The sequence below is a fragment of the Scyliorhinus torazame genome, chromosome 18 (assembly GCF_047496885.1).
Source record: "Scyliorhinus torazame isolate Kashiwa2021f chromosome 18, sScyTor2.1, whole genome shotgun sequence".
Classification (NCBI taxonomy): domain Eukaryota; kingdom Metazoa; phylum Chordata; class Chondrichthyes; order Carcharhiniformes; family Scyliorhinidae; genus Scyliorhinus; species Scyliorhinus torazame.
In genome coordinates, this window is record NC_092724.1 from 133,169,740 (window position 1) to 133,185,322 (window position 15,583).

Sequence of the window (15,583 nt, forward strand, 5' to 3'; positions counted from 1 at the left end):
TTGTGATAGCACATTTTTCTCACAGCTGATGGGGTATTTAGAACAGATGGTCAGTCTCCCGTAGTTCAGGGAATTTCTCAATGGAATCGATAACCGTGCATGTAAAAGGAAAATCCAGGTTAGGAATTTACGAGCAAACAGGCGAGCTTGAGGTGAATGTGGGGGAAGCCCCTGGCTCATAAACAGCGTTGTAAATGCACTACTTACCTTATCTCTGAAGCTGACCTTGCCTTGCTTCACTTGCAGGCTTTGCACTGCAAAGTAGGTTAAATAAGAGCTTAACCAGTCTCAAAAACATATTTAAAATGCCAGCCCTCGTGACCTGCCTCAGTGAAAACTGGAAGTCGGCGGGTTGGATTCGGCTTCCCAATGCACTTAGGAGGTTATCCCGATTTATTCTCCCCTGCAGTTCCAATCACACATACTCATCGGTGTTAAAATTCCTCCCAGTATTTCTGTGGCAGCCAGACATAATTACGGTGCATATGGATGGAGAGGATATATGTGACAGATGAGAACAGGAAAACCATTTCCCAAACAAGTGATGTTGCGGCTGCGGAATGCGGTACTAGAGTTAATGATTAAAGATGAGACCCTGTCAACATTTAATAAGTGGCTGAAGGAAAGGTCAATAAAAAAATATAGGAAACACAAGATTAGGACCACATGTACAGAATAAATCCAACACAGGTTTGATGGGTCAAATAGCTTTGCAATTATATCTAATAAGAAGGTGCAGTACTACAGATGGGGCAATGTCTGAAATGGAAGAGTGAAAGCTTCTCATTTGAGTAACTTTTCTTTCTACCACTGGAAGACCTCAGCTGTTACCCATGTGTTCTCGTGCAGCAGGTCTACCTAGTAAAGCAGAGGTGGCAAAAACAGGTCTTCTTTGATGCCCCAATAGATTCTGGCAGATCTGTCAATGCATGTCCCAGGCACAAGTGATGGATGCAGATGGACTGCCAGAGGTGTTGTTGCATTTGATGGTGTCTCACTTCTCCAACTGAAGCATTCAGACTAGAACCTGGCAAAGAATGGCCATGCTCAGCACTTTGTACGGTGCCGCTTAATGGCCTTGGAGCCAAGAGTACTGGCAACGAAAATAAAAAAAATGGTGGCATTTGAAAGAAGCTGGTACACAAAGGAAAATGCAGTAAGGACCACATCTAAGAAATATAAACATCGCCCTTACAGAACAGAGATGAGGAGAAATCTTTCCACTCGAGCGGGTTGTGCAACTTTAGAACTCCTGTCTCAGAAGGCGGTGGAAGTGGGATCACCTTTATTTTTAAGGTAGAGGTAGGTTCTTGTTATGCAAGGGTCTCAAAGGTTATCAGATGGGAATGTGGAACTCGAAAAACAAACAGGTCAGCCAGGATCTTATTGGATGGCGGAGCAGGCTCGAAGGGCTGAATGGTCTACTTCTGCTCCCATTTCACACGTTCGTATAAAAAAAGATTTCCTTTCATTAATACATTTGCCAACCTTTAGCAAGCTCCTGGAATAAATGTGTCTAATTAAATGAGCACTTTGGTCTCAATTTCACTTCTGAAACTGCTAGTCTGGCACTTGCGGCTGCAGGTTGACGTTCCTGACCAATGCCCGCTTTATTTTAAGCTCTCTGCCATTCACTGGTAGGGCATCAGATTATGCTTACCATGTTCAAATGGCTTGAAAGAATTACTTTGAAGTACCGAACACTAAGACAAGGTTTTTCTATATATTTTATACAAATCTACCATGTATATGTGACTACAAAAAAATACTTCCAGCACTTCAAACTTCAAAAAATAGCAATACTTCAGCAAAAATAACAGAGTAAATCCATACAATCAGATGAAACAGTGAAAACCCAATAAAGATCAAATCGTCTGGGTAAAATGAAGCTGCAACCTGTAATCTTTGTGGGTTCTGAATATAACAGCGCCGACATCAATGTTATTAGTACGGCATCCAAAATACTTAATTATGGTCAAGCAAGCATTTGTAATTCCTGAATAAAGTGACACTATTTCTTGGTTATATACGGACACACACACGTACAATAAATTCACAAATTCCAGGACTTTTGGAGTCTTAGTTCCAACATGTTGTTTGTTTGAAAGAATCCCGAGCCTGAGACAAATGGTGTGCACCACTAGGTTCGACACAGAGCTGATTCAATCGAAATCAGAGGTGAGGTCATTATGTGGGTGTTTTAATACTGAATAACAAGAGTGTAGACGTATTCTGAAATTGTAGATATTTTTTTCTTTCCTTGTGCATAGGAACAAAAGCATACCTATCCACCCCAATTTGTACCATGTTTAATTCTTGTTCCTCTTTTACTTTTGTTAATAAGCACACAAAGGTTCTGGGCTGAAAATATCATATTGACACAGTAAATCAAACCCCTCTATTATGAATCCTTCTGGTCTAATCAAGACTCAGACACTGGCTCAATGCATTAACAGCTCAGCTGCTCTTTAGGTTTAACCATTAAGTTATCAGAAATATATTTACATTTCCATGATAAAATCCTTCAGTAACTGGGTCCTCCTTTAAATTTGTCAGCTGGAACATGACAAAGAACTGCTGGCAAAACTTGACACTGTTAACTTGGACATTAATACATACAGTAATACAGATTCAATGAGTTTACAGACAGATAGTAAATTTGAAATGTTTGGTTAGTTACCTCCTTACAGTTGAGGTTATAAAGAAGGCCAGTATCTGTGTTAACAACAATTACACACACATGGTAAAACCTTGCATTATAAAAATATTTTGTGTAATGAAACTCCCAGAATTCAAACTGATTATTAACCATTTTTTTTCTGAATGAGATTTTTTGAAGTGTTGCTTCAACACTTTGAGGACAGCATGGAGTTTGAAAATGTACACATTTTAATTGTCTCGTCTATGTAAATGTTAAAAAGTGGATTTCACCATTCCACTTTTACACACCTTACTTTAAATAGGACAAAAAAAAACAATAACCCATCATAACAGGTTTACAGTCGAGCTTGGGTTAGCAGAATGAATGTGACACTCTTGACATTGTGTTACCGGGAGACTATAGGGGAAGAGGTCTTCTCTTAACCTACCATGGAGAAAACAGAAGAAATCTCCCCTCCCATACCAGAGTATTGTCCCACCACCCCCTTCAGATTTTCTCTCTCCCATCTCGGAGGTGCTGTGTTTCCTGCGGTACAATAGCGTGGATCCATTCTTCATGTATTATCCCAGGCAGTGTCGAAGGCTGTAAAGGACATTGTGTAGATCTAACCCTATCCTTATCTGACATCACGCACATGGCTCCCCAGCAATTGTAACAGCACAATGACCAGCAGGACAGTTCTGGCTTCTTTGCCCCTTTCCATACCTCATGGATGGTGGGAATAACTGTAGCCACTAGCTGCTGCTCGGCTAAGATCAGCCATCTCATCTCAGATTATTGCTAACTTCTCACAATGTCACAACATACAGTTTCTGCCTGTCTGAAAACATGGCCTGCACCATATCTTAAAGTGCAAATCTTGCCAAGTGGTGAACTTCCTTTCCACCTGCCTTACAAGGACGTTGATTTGCAAAGTATGGCGGACGTGTTTATCCGAGAATAGTCTGTATCCCACCCATCCTGTCAACCACTTGAAATTCTGTAGAAAGCTTTTCTTTTCAGACCAGGGATTGTAAATCTTTTGACCTATGAGATGCAATTCTGAAAAAAATATTAACACCCGAAAACTGCTCAGGGTTTACAGACTTTTCTACAGTGTCATTATATTATACAATGCATACCATACTGTGCACAAGACACATACAAAAGCATACTACAAATTACATTTCTCCAAAAACTGATCTCCCTGAGGGAAGATCACTTTATGAGAGCACTGGTACTGAGAGGAAAATAATAAGTTACAAAACTTTTAATAAATAGAGGAATCTTCGAACCAGAATATGCTAAAGCATTCAGTCCGTGACTTGTGCAGTCCATCCATAGTTAGCCGCAGTCGGTAAGGGACCGTTGCCTTTTCTCTCTGTTAGGGAGAGACAAGTGGTCATAGCTTGCATCAAGCATGGCTGACCAGTAATCTCTCCCGCTCTTACTTCCTGCCATGAGTATGTTGGAAGGATTAGCAGGTTGATCATCAACCTGTTTGGCCAAGTCATAAATGCTGCTTTTGTGGTCACAGGTCTTGGAGTGGGACTTTAACCTGGAGCTTCTAGCTCGGAGGCAGGGATGCCCATATGCTGAGCCCCAAGACCTCCCTATGCCTTTTGCAATACTAAAACTTAAATGCCCGGGCATGACAACAGACACAATGGGAATGAAATCTGAGTTTGATGGGGACACAAATTGGGCATCATGAATTGCTCACAAGCCCTTTCTGACAATACAACAGGCGGCCAATCCGCTTACACCTGTTTTATGACCCTACTTAAATTGAATTTAACCCTGCACTACCCCCTCTCCGACCCAGCATTAATCCCAAGAACACTTATCAAGTCCTATTTTGACATAACCCCAAATCAGTTTGAAATGGAGAAGATTTTCAATCCATTGAAGAGAATGCTGTATAATTCGTATAAAAAACTATGCGGATTTTGTCGTAAAAGATGTATAATTCGAGGAAAGAAAATACTGAGGGACAAACTGATGAATTCAGTTCCTGGAATGTTTTATCTAAGTTCGTATAGAAAAGGGTTGGTTAGATATTCTACATGTATACCTCAAATTAAAAGACCGTGTTGCAAAAATGTCCCTGTAGGCCTCAAAGCGTGTAAGTGACACTCAAAGAATTAGGTTTTCAACTTACTGCCCAGGCAATAATGTGACATCGCGGATCAGATGCACATTATGGAACCTGAAACCAATGGATATCAAAATTGGGTGTTTTCTTTGGGTAAATTGTAAATCTTATCCTCATGCGTTGAATCAATAGAAATAGTGATTAAGAATCATCCAAAATCAAATATACCTTTTCTATTTGTAAAAATGTTTGCATCGAGGGAATCTTAAGAAGCTCCTTTTAGTTTTGGTAAAGATGCACTTTAAGCAAACACAAGATATATGTCACCTAGTAATAGTTCTATTGTCGCACTTTTACAGCCAAGCACGGACAAAATGGCATGTGTTTCTTAGCCATTTTTTGAGATATTTCCAATCTTTCATTATTGTATCCCATCACTCATTTAGTCAAGCCTGCAAAAAGATCACTGACCATGCAATAGCATTGGGGTGAACTTCAAATTCAGCATGAGAGCAAAATGGAAGGTAGCAAATCAGTAAATTTAAGTTAATAGAAATGAAAATCAGGCAGGGTGTATAATGATCAGCAGTTTGTTTCCATTGGTCTTTTGCCCAGCTAAAGTCAAAACTTGAATCAATGAAGTTCTTGCTGTACAGATTGTGTCAAATAGCAAAAATTGATTATTTGAAATCTATAAAGACAAAGTTATGAAAGTCCTTCCAGATTCTCACCATGATGACTGATCACAATTGATTTAGGGGTTGTGATTTCATTTGCACCTCTTGGTTAATCTGGAGTTTGTGGAGAGCTTTGAGGATGATTTGGAATCCATAAACGCCCACAATCAAAGTTTTGTTTCCTCAAAGAGTGAAGACTTCTAATTTTTCAATTAGATTATTAGGATTGCTATACAAAGGAAGTAAGTGTGAATTAAAGAGTTCAGCCTTAATGGGTAAATTATACTTTTTCCTTTCATAACCACTGTGCTTTGAGTTTATTGATCTCGTTGGTCAAGTATACAGCACAGGAGGTAGCACGGTGGCGCAGTGGGTTAGCCCTGCTGCTTCACAGCGCCGAGGTCCCAGGTTCGATCCCGGCTCTGGGTCAATGTCCATGTGGAGTTTGCACATTCTCCCCGTGTTTGCGTGGGTTTCGCCCCCACAACCCAAAGATGTGCAAGGTAGGTTGATTGAACACGTTAAATTGCCCCTTAACTGGAAAAAAAATGAATTGGGTACACTAAATTTTTTTTTTTTTTTTAAGTATACAGTACAGTATGGACAATTGGAATGAGTTAATGTCTACAAAACCGTACTTCTGATTGTTATACTTTTATCAACCTCTGTTAACTTCCGACCCTCCCCATTCCTAAATCAACATTTACAATTTAAAAATCTGCCCACGTAATGTTGTCTCTTTTAATTACATACTCCCACCAGTTGCAGCAATATGACCCCTCTGCTTGGCATTATCTAACACCTGAGACTTCTTCCCAGCTCATGAGGTTTCTTCACAAGTTAACATGTGCTTTTCACCTCTGCAACTTAGCGTCATGGTTTTAATGTGAATTGCATCCAAAACTTCCTCCTTTTTACATCAAGGGTAGAATTTCCCTAAGCCTGCCAGAACTTTCTTTAGTGATGCAACTGCATATGTCCTCCTATGGCTGCATGAGATCACCAGGCGATGTGGGGCATCTAAGCCTCAGCTTCCTCTCTTGGCACAGAATCCCCGTTGTCTGGCGGTTGCTAACCATGACTTATGCCACTACATCACTATGAGGCAACATGAGGGAAAAGGCCCCAAGAACTACCTTAGCCAGGATGGGGATCGAGTCCACGATCTTAGCATTATCTTGCACCATACCACCATCAAACGACTCTATTATCCATCTGTCTCACTTCCCAGAAACCAACAGTGTGTCAATCATTATTGCTTGTCCCGCTAAAATTTAATTTGTCAAACAGGTTCCTGTTAACATACCTTTAAAAACCGTTCGTGAGGCAATGTTCCGTTTGGATAAAACTACAAAATTTCTTATCCCACCACCCTGATATTTGGAGCAGTGAAATAGTAATAAGAGCTCCTCAATGCTTTATTATTGCAGCCAAAATTCTTGTGTACTTTGAGATAGAATCATAGAATTACTACAGTGCAGGAGGAAGCCATTCGGTCCATTGCGTCTGCACTGACTCTCTGAAAGTCCTAGGCCCATATCCCACCCTATCCCCGTAACCCCACCTAACCTTTTGGACACTAAGGAGCAATTTAGCATGACCAATCCACCTAACTTGCACATCTTTAGACTATAGGAGGAAACCGGAGCACCCATAGGAATCTCACGCAGAACGGGGAGAATGTGCAATCTCCACACAGACCGTGACCAACTGGTGGAATTGAACCCGGGTCCCTGGCGCTGTGAGGCAGCAGTGGTAACCACTGTGCCGCCATAATGCATTTCTATTCAAGTTTAGTCAAACATTTCAGCAACTTTCATGTGGGCTGGCCTCAGGTTTAGGCCTGGGATATTTTAACTTCTGGGCCTCATTTTAATGTTGCTTGTTCACCTCCCACTCGCTAGAGCCATCAACGACAATGTTTCATAACCACCTTTGAACAACCTGTCTGTCCCTAAAAAAAAACAAAGGTTATATTTCTGCAATGTCACATTTCTACATGATAAATATTCAGTCACACTACAATGGAAAATGTTTCTTTAGAAACTAGGTTATGGGCGCGATCTAACGGAAAGCTTTCTAAGTGTTATTTCAGGCAGCTTTGGCTGGGAGGTTCTCCACAGCTCTTGTCGGCGAGTTCAGATTTGGTGTCAAATTTGTGTATTCAATTTTTTGAATGTTCTTCAATGGCAACAACTAACAGGTTTGATGTAATTGGTTTTGTCTTATAGCCATTACTGTTTACGTTCATCACATACTAGCAGTTTGGCGACCTTATTAGTTGGTGTTAAATTTGGATGCAAATCATCAGTGCAAGTATTGGTATGGTGTAGCTGAGGCAGGTGTCGATATGTTCCTTTAAAAACTATTTAACCCATGCTGGTTCACTATTAGTGGGTTCACTATTATGGGTAACTGACACTCCTTTAATTGTGGAAACCATCATTTGTGGCCAATGTTATAAGCTGTGGATACAGCTAACAACAGCATTAGTGACAATAGTGTAAGCGTTTTGTGCATCAAACCTCTTTCCAGTTTGTGCAATCCCAATTCTGTAGATTTGATTTTTCAGAATGTTCTTAAAAACATCTTAGACTTTCAACGAATGCCGTTGTTTCAAAAAACTTTTGTGAAAGACACACATGAATGGCAAATGCAAGGCAGCAATTTTTAAAAAAAAATCACAAAAATATTCTGCACAATAAACTACTCTTACCATTATACATGGAGATTCCTCACATTTCTAAATAAATACAAACTTGTTTCTCTTGAGCTTCTGTAAACGTTCTGTTTCTTCCTCCATTGAGACCTTCATACACTTGTTTCTGGTGTTGGTACAATTTCACCATTGTTTCCTGTCTCATCCTTTAAGAATTGATCTACCTCAATGGAATCCGCGGTTTCCCTTTTCTGCTCTCCTTCTTCCTCATTTTCCTTTTGTTCTTTCGCAGGGGGCTCAGTACTTTTGTGTAGACAAAAAAAGTTCCCAATCGCCAGTACAAAGGCAGACAAAACTACTTCACTCCCGGCCAAATAGAAAACGTGCTTGAAATTCTTTGTGGTGTCAAACAGCTTCCCTGTACAGGTACAGCAGGAAAACAAAAATCAATATATTTCTCTTTTCCACCCAACGATGGGAGTAGGTCGCATCACTTCAGGGCAAATTTAATTATTCTGTTCACAGTTTATCAAGGTCCATTTTGCCCATGACCCCTCGATGCAGGCCCAGCACTTTATTCCACAAAGTGTGCTAAACGAGGGCCCCACGGTGCACTTCTCTCCCTGATACAAGGCCATTTTGTGGTTGGCAAGTTATAGAAAAATCATTGAAGACCATTGAAAGCAATTAGGCTATATTAGAGGAAGGTGAGATGTGAAATGAAAATCGCTTATTGTCACAAGTAGGCTTCAAATGAAGTTACTGTGAAAAGCCCCTAGTCGCCACATTCCGGCGCCTGTTCGGGAAGGCTGGTACGGGAATTGAACCGTGCTGCTGGCTTGGCCTTGGTCTGCTTTCAAAGCCAGAGATTTAGCCCTGTGCTAAACCAGCCCTTTGTGACGAGGTACATGGGAATAGGATAGAAAACAACAGCCAACTTTCTGTCGCAATACTTGGAGAACCCAGTTATTTCTTTAGTAAAGCAATTCGCACATCTGTAATCCTTAATTGATATCTACTGTTCTTTTGGCTGCTTGCCTTGACCAATGTAATAAATGGGCACCACTCCGGACCATATCAGTTTTAATGAATAGGCCCACTAAAAATATAAACCTTTCAAATGTTAACTAATATTTCTGGCATTCGTGACTTTTGTCAAGTTTCCCATCGATTCGTATTTTATACTGCAAAGAAGGCTGAAGCAAGTCTTCCCATAAAGGTACACAAAAGTGCATACACAGACATGTCTGTGCGCGCGCAGACTTACCAGCTCCTGGAGGACCAACCAAGACAGCCATGGCTTCGACCAGCAACACAAGCCCAATGGCACTGGAGAACTTCTGGGTTCCAACAATCGCCATCAACACTTCAAACTGCAGCGCTCCCACCATTCCATAGGACATCCCAAAGAAAATGCAAAACACTGTCAGTCCACCATAACCTTGAGAAAAGGAGCCCCCTAGATCTGTGATTCCATTGAAAATCATAGCAAAGCTGAAAAGATACACACAGCGAGGCCGGACCTGCTTCAAGCCAGCAAGAACACCACAAAAAGGTCGGGCAAAAATATCGACAAAACCCAAAATAGTCAGCAAGAAAGCAGCATCTGTGTCCGGCACGCCTGTATCTTTTGCATAGTTCACTATGAATACAGGAGGCACAAACAGACCAAAGACCATGATGGAGGCTGCTATTGTGTATATCAGAAAACCTCGATCCTTAAAGACTGAGAAATCCAGGAGCTTTTTCTTCTTCCCTTCCTGCATTTTCTTTGCTTGATCTATTTTTTCTTGTTCTTTGCGGGTAGGTTTAAGGGGTCTCATCAGTGCTGCACAGGCACAGCAGTTCAGCAGGAGACCCCCGAGAATGAGGAAGCCTCCTCGCCAACCAAATTTCTTAGATAAGGTCTGGCCCAATGGAGAGAGGCAACACAGGAACACGGGACTTCCAGCTGCAGATAAGCCGTTTGCTAATGGGCGACGCTGGTCAAAGTAGCGGTTTAACATGATGAGAGATGGTTGAAAGTTCAAGGCTAGACCCAGACCTGCAGTGAAAATATAAAAGGCGATTTGTTTAGTTACGGTTTTGGTTTGGAGGGACAGGGACTATTTACAATTCAGTGAAACAGCATTTTTAAACCAAACACATGTCCCTAAATGCCCGACAGGAGAGTTTTCAAACAAAATTATTCACCAACCAATATAAAAAGATATTAGGACAGATGACAAAAAGATTGAAAGAAAGAGGTAGGTTTTAAGTGTGGTTTACAGAGGAACGGTAGAAAGAATTAGGGAAGGGACCCCCCAACGTGGAGGGATTAAAATTAGGAATGTACAAGTGGGCAGCATGACAGGGGGTTAGAGATCTCAAACAGATGTAGGGCTGGAGGAGGTTAAAACATAGGGAGGGACAGATGGGAAGGGGGGGGGAATTTGAAAACAAGGGTGGGGTTGTTCAAATCGAGGCGATGCCGAACCAGAAACCAATGCTAGGTGTTTTATGACTCTTTCCTTTCTACTCTGAACTTTAAAGTCAATATGATGCAGCCTTTCGATAAAATGTGCTGTTTTTTGAATTGTGACTGACTCAGCCTTTGTTTGGAGTTGCATTTACATCAGATGTTTATCAGTATTAAATTTAAATTTCCCCCATTCTGTACATTTAAACTTTAATTCCTAAAACTAAAAGTTATTTTCCAAATCATCTGAACAACGAACTAGATATTTGCAACAACTTGAAAACAAAAACTATTGCAGGGCGAGCGGGAGAAAAGAGTAGGAGACCGGGACTCGTGAGCTCTTCCACATGCACAGAGCCAAATGGTCTCATTCTCTGTTGTATGATTTTATTACCATCGACACCGCAAACTGCCGGCTCAAAGTGGAGAGGATCTCCAGGAAGATCGCGCATATAGACACTGACATTAAGTTTCTACAAAGATGCAAGAAAGCAGACAAGATCCCGAAAGGGCTACAGATCACAAACCCACTCAAGTCGACCTACAACACAGACTTCGCTGAGAGACTCTGCCGTCGCACCTCTCTCACACTCCTCAACCACCTCGTCCGCCAGCTCTACAGCAGACAACGCAACCTGGAAACCAAGATAGAGGCCATATTCTCAACTTGCTCTCAGGATGCAGCAGACCAGCTGCGGAACACCACCAAACAGATGAGATAACAATACTATGCCACCTATATGCATACCAAGAACAGAAAGCTTGAGAACATTGTTTGGCATCTTTGAATTTGTCTATATATGTGTTTCTGGAACAGACCTCCTCATTCACCTGAGGAAGGAGCAGCGCTCTGAAAGCTAGTGACATCAAAACAAACCTATTGGACTTTAACCTGGTGTTGTAAGACTTCGTACTGTGCTCACCCCAGTCCAACGCTGGCATCTCCACAGTATGATTTTATGGCTATGATAAGGAAACGTAAACGCGAGTAGAGCCATGATAACGGAAAAATCTCAGTGAATGAAAATAGCTTTTTTTTCAGTTTAGGTGCCATACAGCTTCATACCTGCCACAAAATTACAGTTCCAAACACATAATTTAATAATACATTAATGATTCTAGTAACTTGAGCACATTTGGAGTCCAAAGAAACAAAAAGCTTCAAGACCATGGACACTTTTTTCTTCATGAAGCAAGCTATTTAACTGCAGAAATGAAAACCCAAAAGGTTGGAGATATTCAGCAGGTCAGGCAACATCTACGGAAAGTGAAGCAGAGTGGAAGCATTTTGAGGTTGGTGAACTTTCATCAGTGCTGACAGATGGACAATGACCTGAAAGGCTAATGTTGCTTCTCTCTCCACAGATGTTGCCTGATCTACTGTGTATTTCCAGTATTTTCAGTGTTTATTTCTGATTTCTAGCATCCGCATGCAGTACTTTGCTTTTTAAAAAAATTGTTGCAAGAATTTCTTACCAGTGATAACACCAGCAGTCATGTAGACCTGGATTATGCTGGTGCACAGTGATGCAAGTATCATCCCCGCTGATGCAAATAGGCCTCCCACCATCATAACAGGACGACAGCCAAAGCGATTCACCAGAACACTGCACAAAGGCCCTGCGTGAAGCAGAGGAGGAAGAAAAAATGGTCAGGTGACGAGTTCAGAACAAAGAACCATTAAAGACTCAGTTTAGTCAGTAGAGAAGACTGCTACCGCAGCAACCCAAAAATCAGAGATCTGGGGAATCCGATATTACCGATTTACAAAATTAAGTTCTTGATTGAAAGCAACATTCTTAGCCATGCAGTCACTTGGGTCAGTTGTGTACAATTATGTTACAAGGACCTAGGTGAAGGGCAATTGTGTAGAGTATGACCAGAAATGAAAGGAACATATCAAAATGTAGTGATTATATAATGTTAAGTTGTGGCTTTCAGAAGCAAGGTGTCCTTAAGAGCAAATTACAGGAAAAGTGTTGATAAAGTACAGTAAGGGAAATAAAGTAATTTGACAGCACAGGAAAGAAAATGGTTGATCTCAGCTATACAAGAGTGGCAAAAATATAAAAATTATTATTTGATAGGGTATTACTTTTATCATACAAGAATCTGAAACGATTTTATAATGTACTGAGATTTATTTTTAAGCTTTCTGTAACCTTAAGATTTAGTTTTCAGGGGCAGCACTGTGGCACAGTGGTTAGCACTGCTGCCTCACAGTGCCGAGGTCCAAGGTTCGATTCCGTCTCTGAGTCACTGACCGTGTGGAGTTTGCACATTCTCCCCGTGGTTGCGTGGGTTTCGCCCCCACAACCCAAAGATGTGCAGGCTAGGTGGATTGGTCACTCTAAATTGCCCCTTAATTGGAAAAAATGAATTGGGTACTCTAAATTTATAATTTAAAAAAAGATTTAGATTTGAATCTACATTTGTTAAGCTAGTCTTTCAACCTTAGATTTTTTAATGTGTGACAGGTTTGTGAAAGTATGAAATGATAATGGTGCAGTGAGGGAAACCGGCCATCCAACAGGTTGTCTCCTTAACCAGGTTCTCCTTAGCAAATCAGAGCACAAAGGCTCAGAGGGATGTGTGAATTGGAGTAGGTGAATTCAATGTCAAATCTGGCACAGAAAGAGAAATAAAGACCAGAATAATCACTTTGGAGGGGTTCAGGTGTGCACATCGGGTCAAAGCCCCCCAAAAAAGTGGGGTCAGGTTAGGAATCCAGCATGATCCTGTCTACTTCCGGATTTAACCAAGATGGGTCTGTAGGCAACCGGGAAACCCGGTGGAGTTATCAGGTAAGTAATTAAAATCCCACATTCTCCACTTTGATTTCGGGTCAGGTTAGCTCAGTTGGCTGGATAGCTGGTTTGTGACGAACAGCGAGGCCAAGAGCACAGATTCAATTCCTGTACTAGCAGAGGGTGCCCAGGTGGCACTGCCAGGCTGGCAGGGACATGGCCAGGATGCCAGGCTGGCAGTGCCACATTTAAAAATGGAATCGCGACCCTTCCGCTCATTGGAGCTCCTCAGTGCAGGAAATAAGGCTGAGTGTGGCCTCGGTGGGGTGTTCTCCGCCGGGGCAAGAAAACAAGATAGAGTGCCGGTAAATAGTGAGGTCGTTCCTGCCGCTATTGCCGCCCAGAACGGCACTCTGTTTTATTTTGGTTAGATCGTATGCCCTCTCCCCACCGGTAATAGATGAGTGTGAGAGGTCGACAGGCCGAGGGTAAGAACAAAAATTAATTTTAAACGTTAAAACCTGCACTTTAAATAAGTAATTGTCAGTGGCTGGAATAAACAAGACATAATTTTCTGTGGTGAGTTCTGTGCTGGTCTGCTTCATTATCTGAGAGATTGTGAATAGACTGAACAATGAAATCTTCACCAAACTGTCCCACCTTTGACCCTGTGATGGAGGGAAGGTCCTTGATGAAACACGGAAGATGGCGGAGCCGAGCACGTGGCCCTGAGGAATATCCTGGGACTGAGATAATTGGTTGAGATGATAGCTTCAATTTTCTTCACGCTGCAAGGCCTGTAGGGAAGATTGGGTGGCAAAGTGGGAAGATATTTCTGAAAAAGGAAGGCCGAGACATTGGTTTTGTGGCAGCTCCAGCACAGAGTGGATGGCGTGCCAGGAATATGTGCCCGAAGAGGCCATCCTGAAACCCATATTAGATCTCCTTTCCCCAAAACCAGAGAATTGTGGTCTATTTGTGTACCAATATGGCAAGTAGTTAAAGTATTCCCAAAATTGGGTAATTTGTAAGCCAAGAGGTAAGTTGGGGGTGAGGTGAATCAGAGCAAGTTGGTTAACCAAGACTACATTACAATTATGGAGCAAGGATTGAGTTTCTCGAGTTCCACATTAAGATCATTTATTTCTGATTGATTTATATTTCCAATGGGAAATTGAGTAAATTTCTATCATATTTAGGAATAGGACTTATAGCTCATATTAGCCTTCTGCTTATCAGCTTCAAGGGTGCAGTGTCGGTTTCAGAAAAATGCTCGTGACACTTTGTCACTAGCTTCGAATTTGGGAAAAGGCTTGCCTTTGGGATGTGGGGGAGATGCTCCCTGAAATTCCTCCCTTAAATACTCAATTAGAACCAGAATTGAGGCGTGACACTCAGACTAATTTCTTCTATAAAGATTCCAAACTTTATTCATCTCTATTCTACTTCAAAAAGCATTCAATAGGGTGTTGCACAAGAGATCCTTACACAAAATCAGGGCTCCATGGATTGAAGATTCATTAATGAACAGAAAACAAAGATTCGGATCAAATGGGTCATTTTCAGCTAACATTACCACAAGGGGCAGTATTTGGGTCTCAGCTATTTACTATCCATCAATAACTTGGATGAGGGGATCAAGTGTCTTACATCCAAGTTTACTGACAATACAAAGTTAAGTGGGAATGTAAACTGTGAAGAGGTGATATAGACAGGTTAATTGAGTAGGCAAGTATGTGGCAGATGGAATGTAACGTGAGGCATTATGAAGTTATCCACGTTGGTAGGAGAAAATAGAAAATAATATTTTTTTAAATGGTGATCAACTAGGAAATTTTGATATTCAGAAAGATTTGTCCTTGTACATAAAGCACAGGATGTTAACCTGTAAGTTAACATGTTGGGTTGCACAGTAGCACAGTAGTTAGCACTGCTGCCTCACAGCATCAGAGACCCAGGTTCGATTCCCACCTTGGGTGACTGTGTGGAGTTTGTACATTCTCCCCAGGTCTGCATGGGTTTCCCTTGGGTTTTCTGGTTTCCTCCCACAGTACAAAGATCTGCAGGTTAGGTTGATTGGCTATTAGTGCCCTTAGTGTCCAAATATGGTTAGGTGGGGCTACAGAGATAGGGTGGGGGTTGCAACTAGGTAGCATGCTCTTGAGGGCAGCACGGTGGCACAGTGGTAGCACTGCAGTCTCACGGCGCCGAGGTCCCAGGTTCGATCCCGGTTCTGGGTGACTGTCCGTGTGGAGTTTGCACATTCTCCCCGTGTTTGCGTGGGTTTTGCCCCCACAACCCAAAGA

The 15,583-nt window shown here is 41.7% G+C and overlaps 1 protein-coding gene across 2 annotated transcripts in view; it reads right to left on the reverse strand.

Moving 5' to 3' along the window:
• Window positions 1–1,709: 1,709 nt before the first annotated feature.
• LOC140395513 (monocarboxylate transporter 4-like) overlaps window positions 1,710–15,583 on the reverse strand; it is a 59,385-nt gene continuing 45,511 nt past the window's right edge. For both annotated transcript variants that reach the window (XM_072483404.1, XM_072483405.1), the window contains 3 exons: window positions 12,007–12,150; window positions 9,340–10,116; window positions 1,710–8,490 (listed from right to left, as the gene is read on the reverse strand). In XM_072483404.1, coding sequence (XP_072339505.1) covers window positions 8,225–8,490; window positions 9,340–10,116; window positions 12,007–12,150 — 1,187 coding nt within the window. In that variant the 3' untranslated portion in view covers window positions 1,710–8,224. The remainder of the gene's footprint in view (window positions 8,491–9,339; window positions 10,117–12,006; window positions 12,151–15,583) is intronic.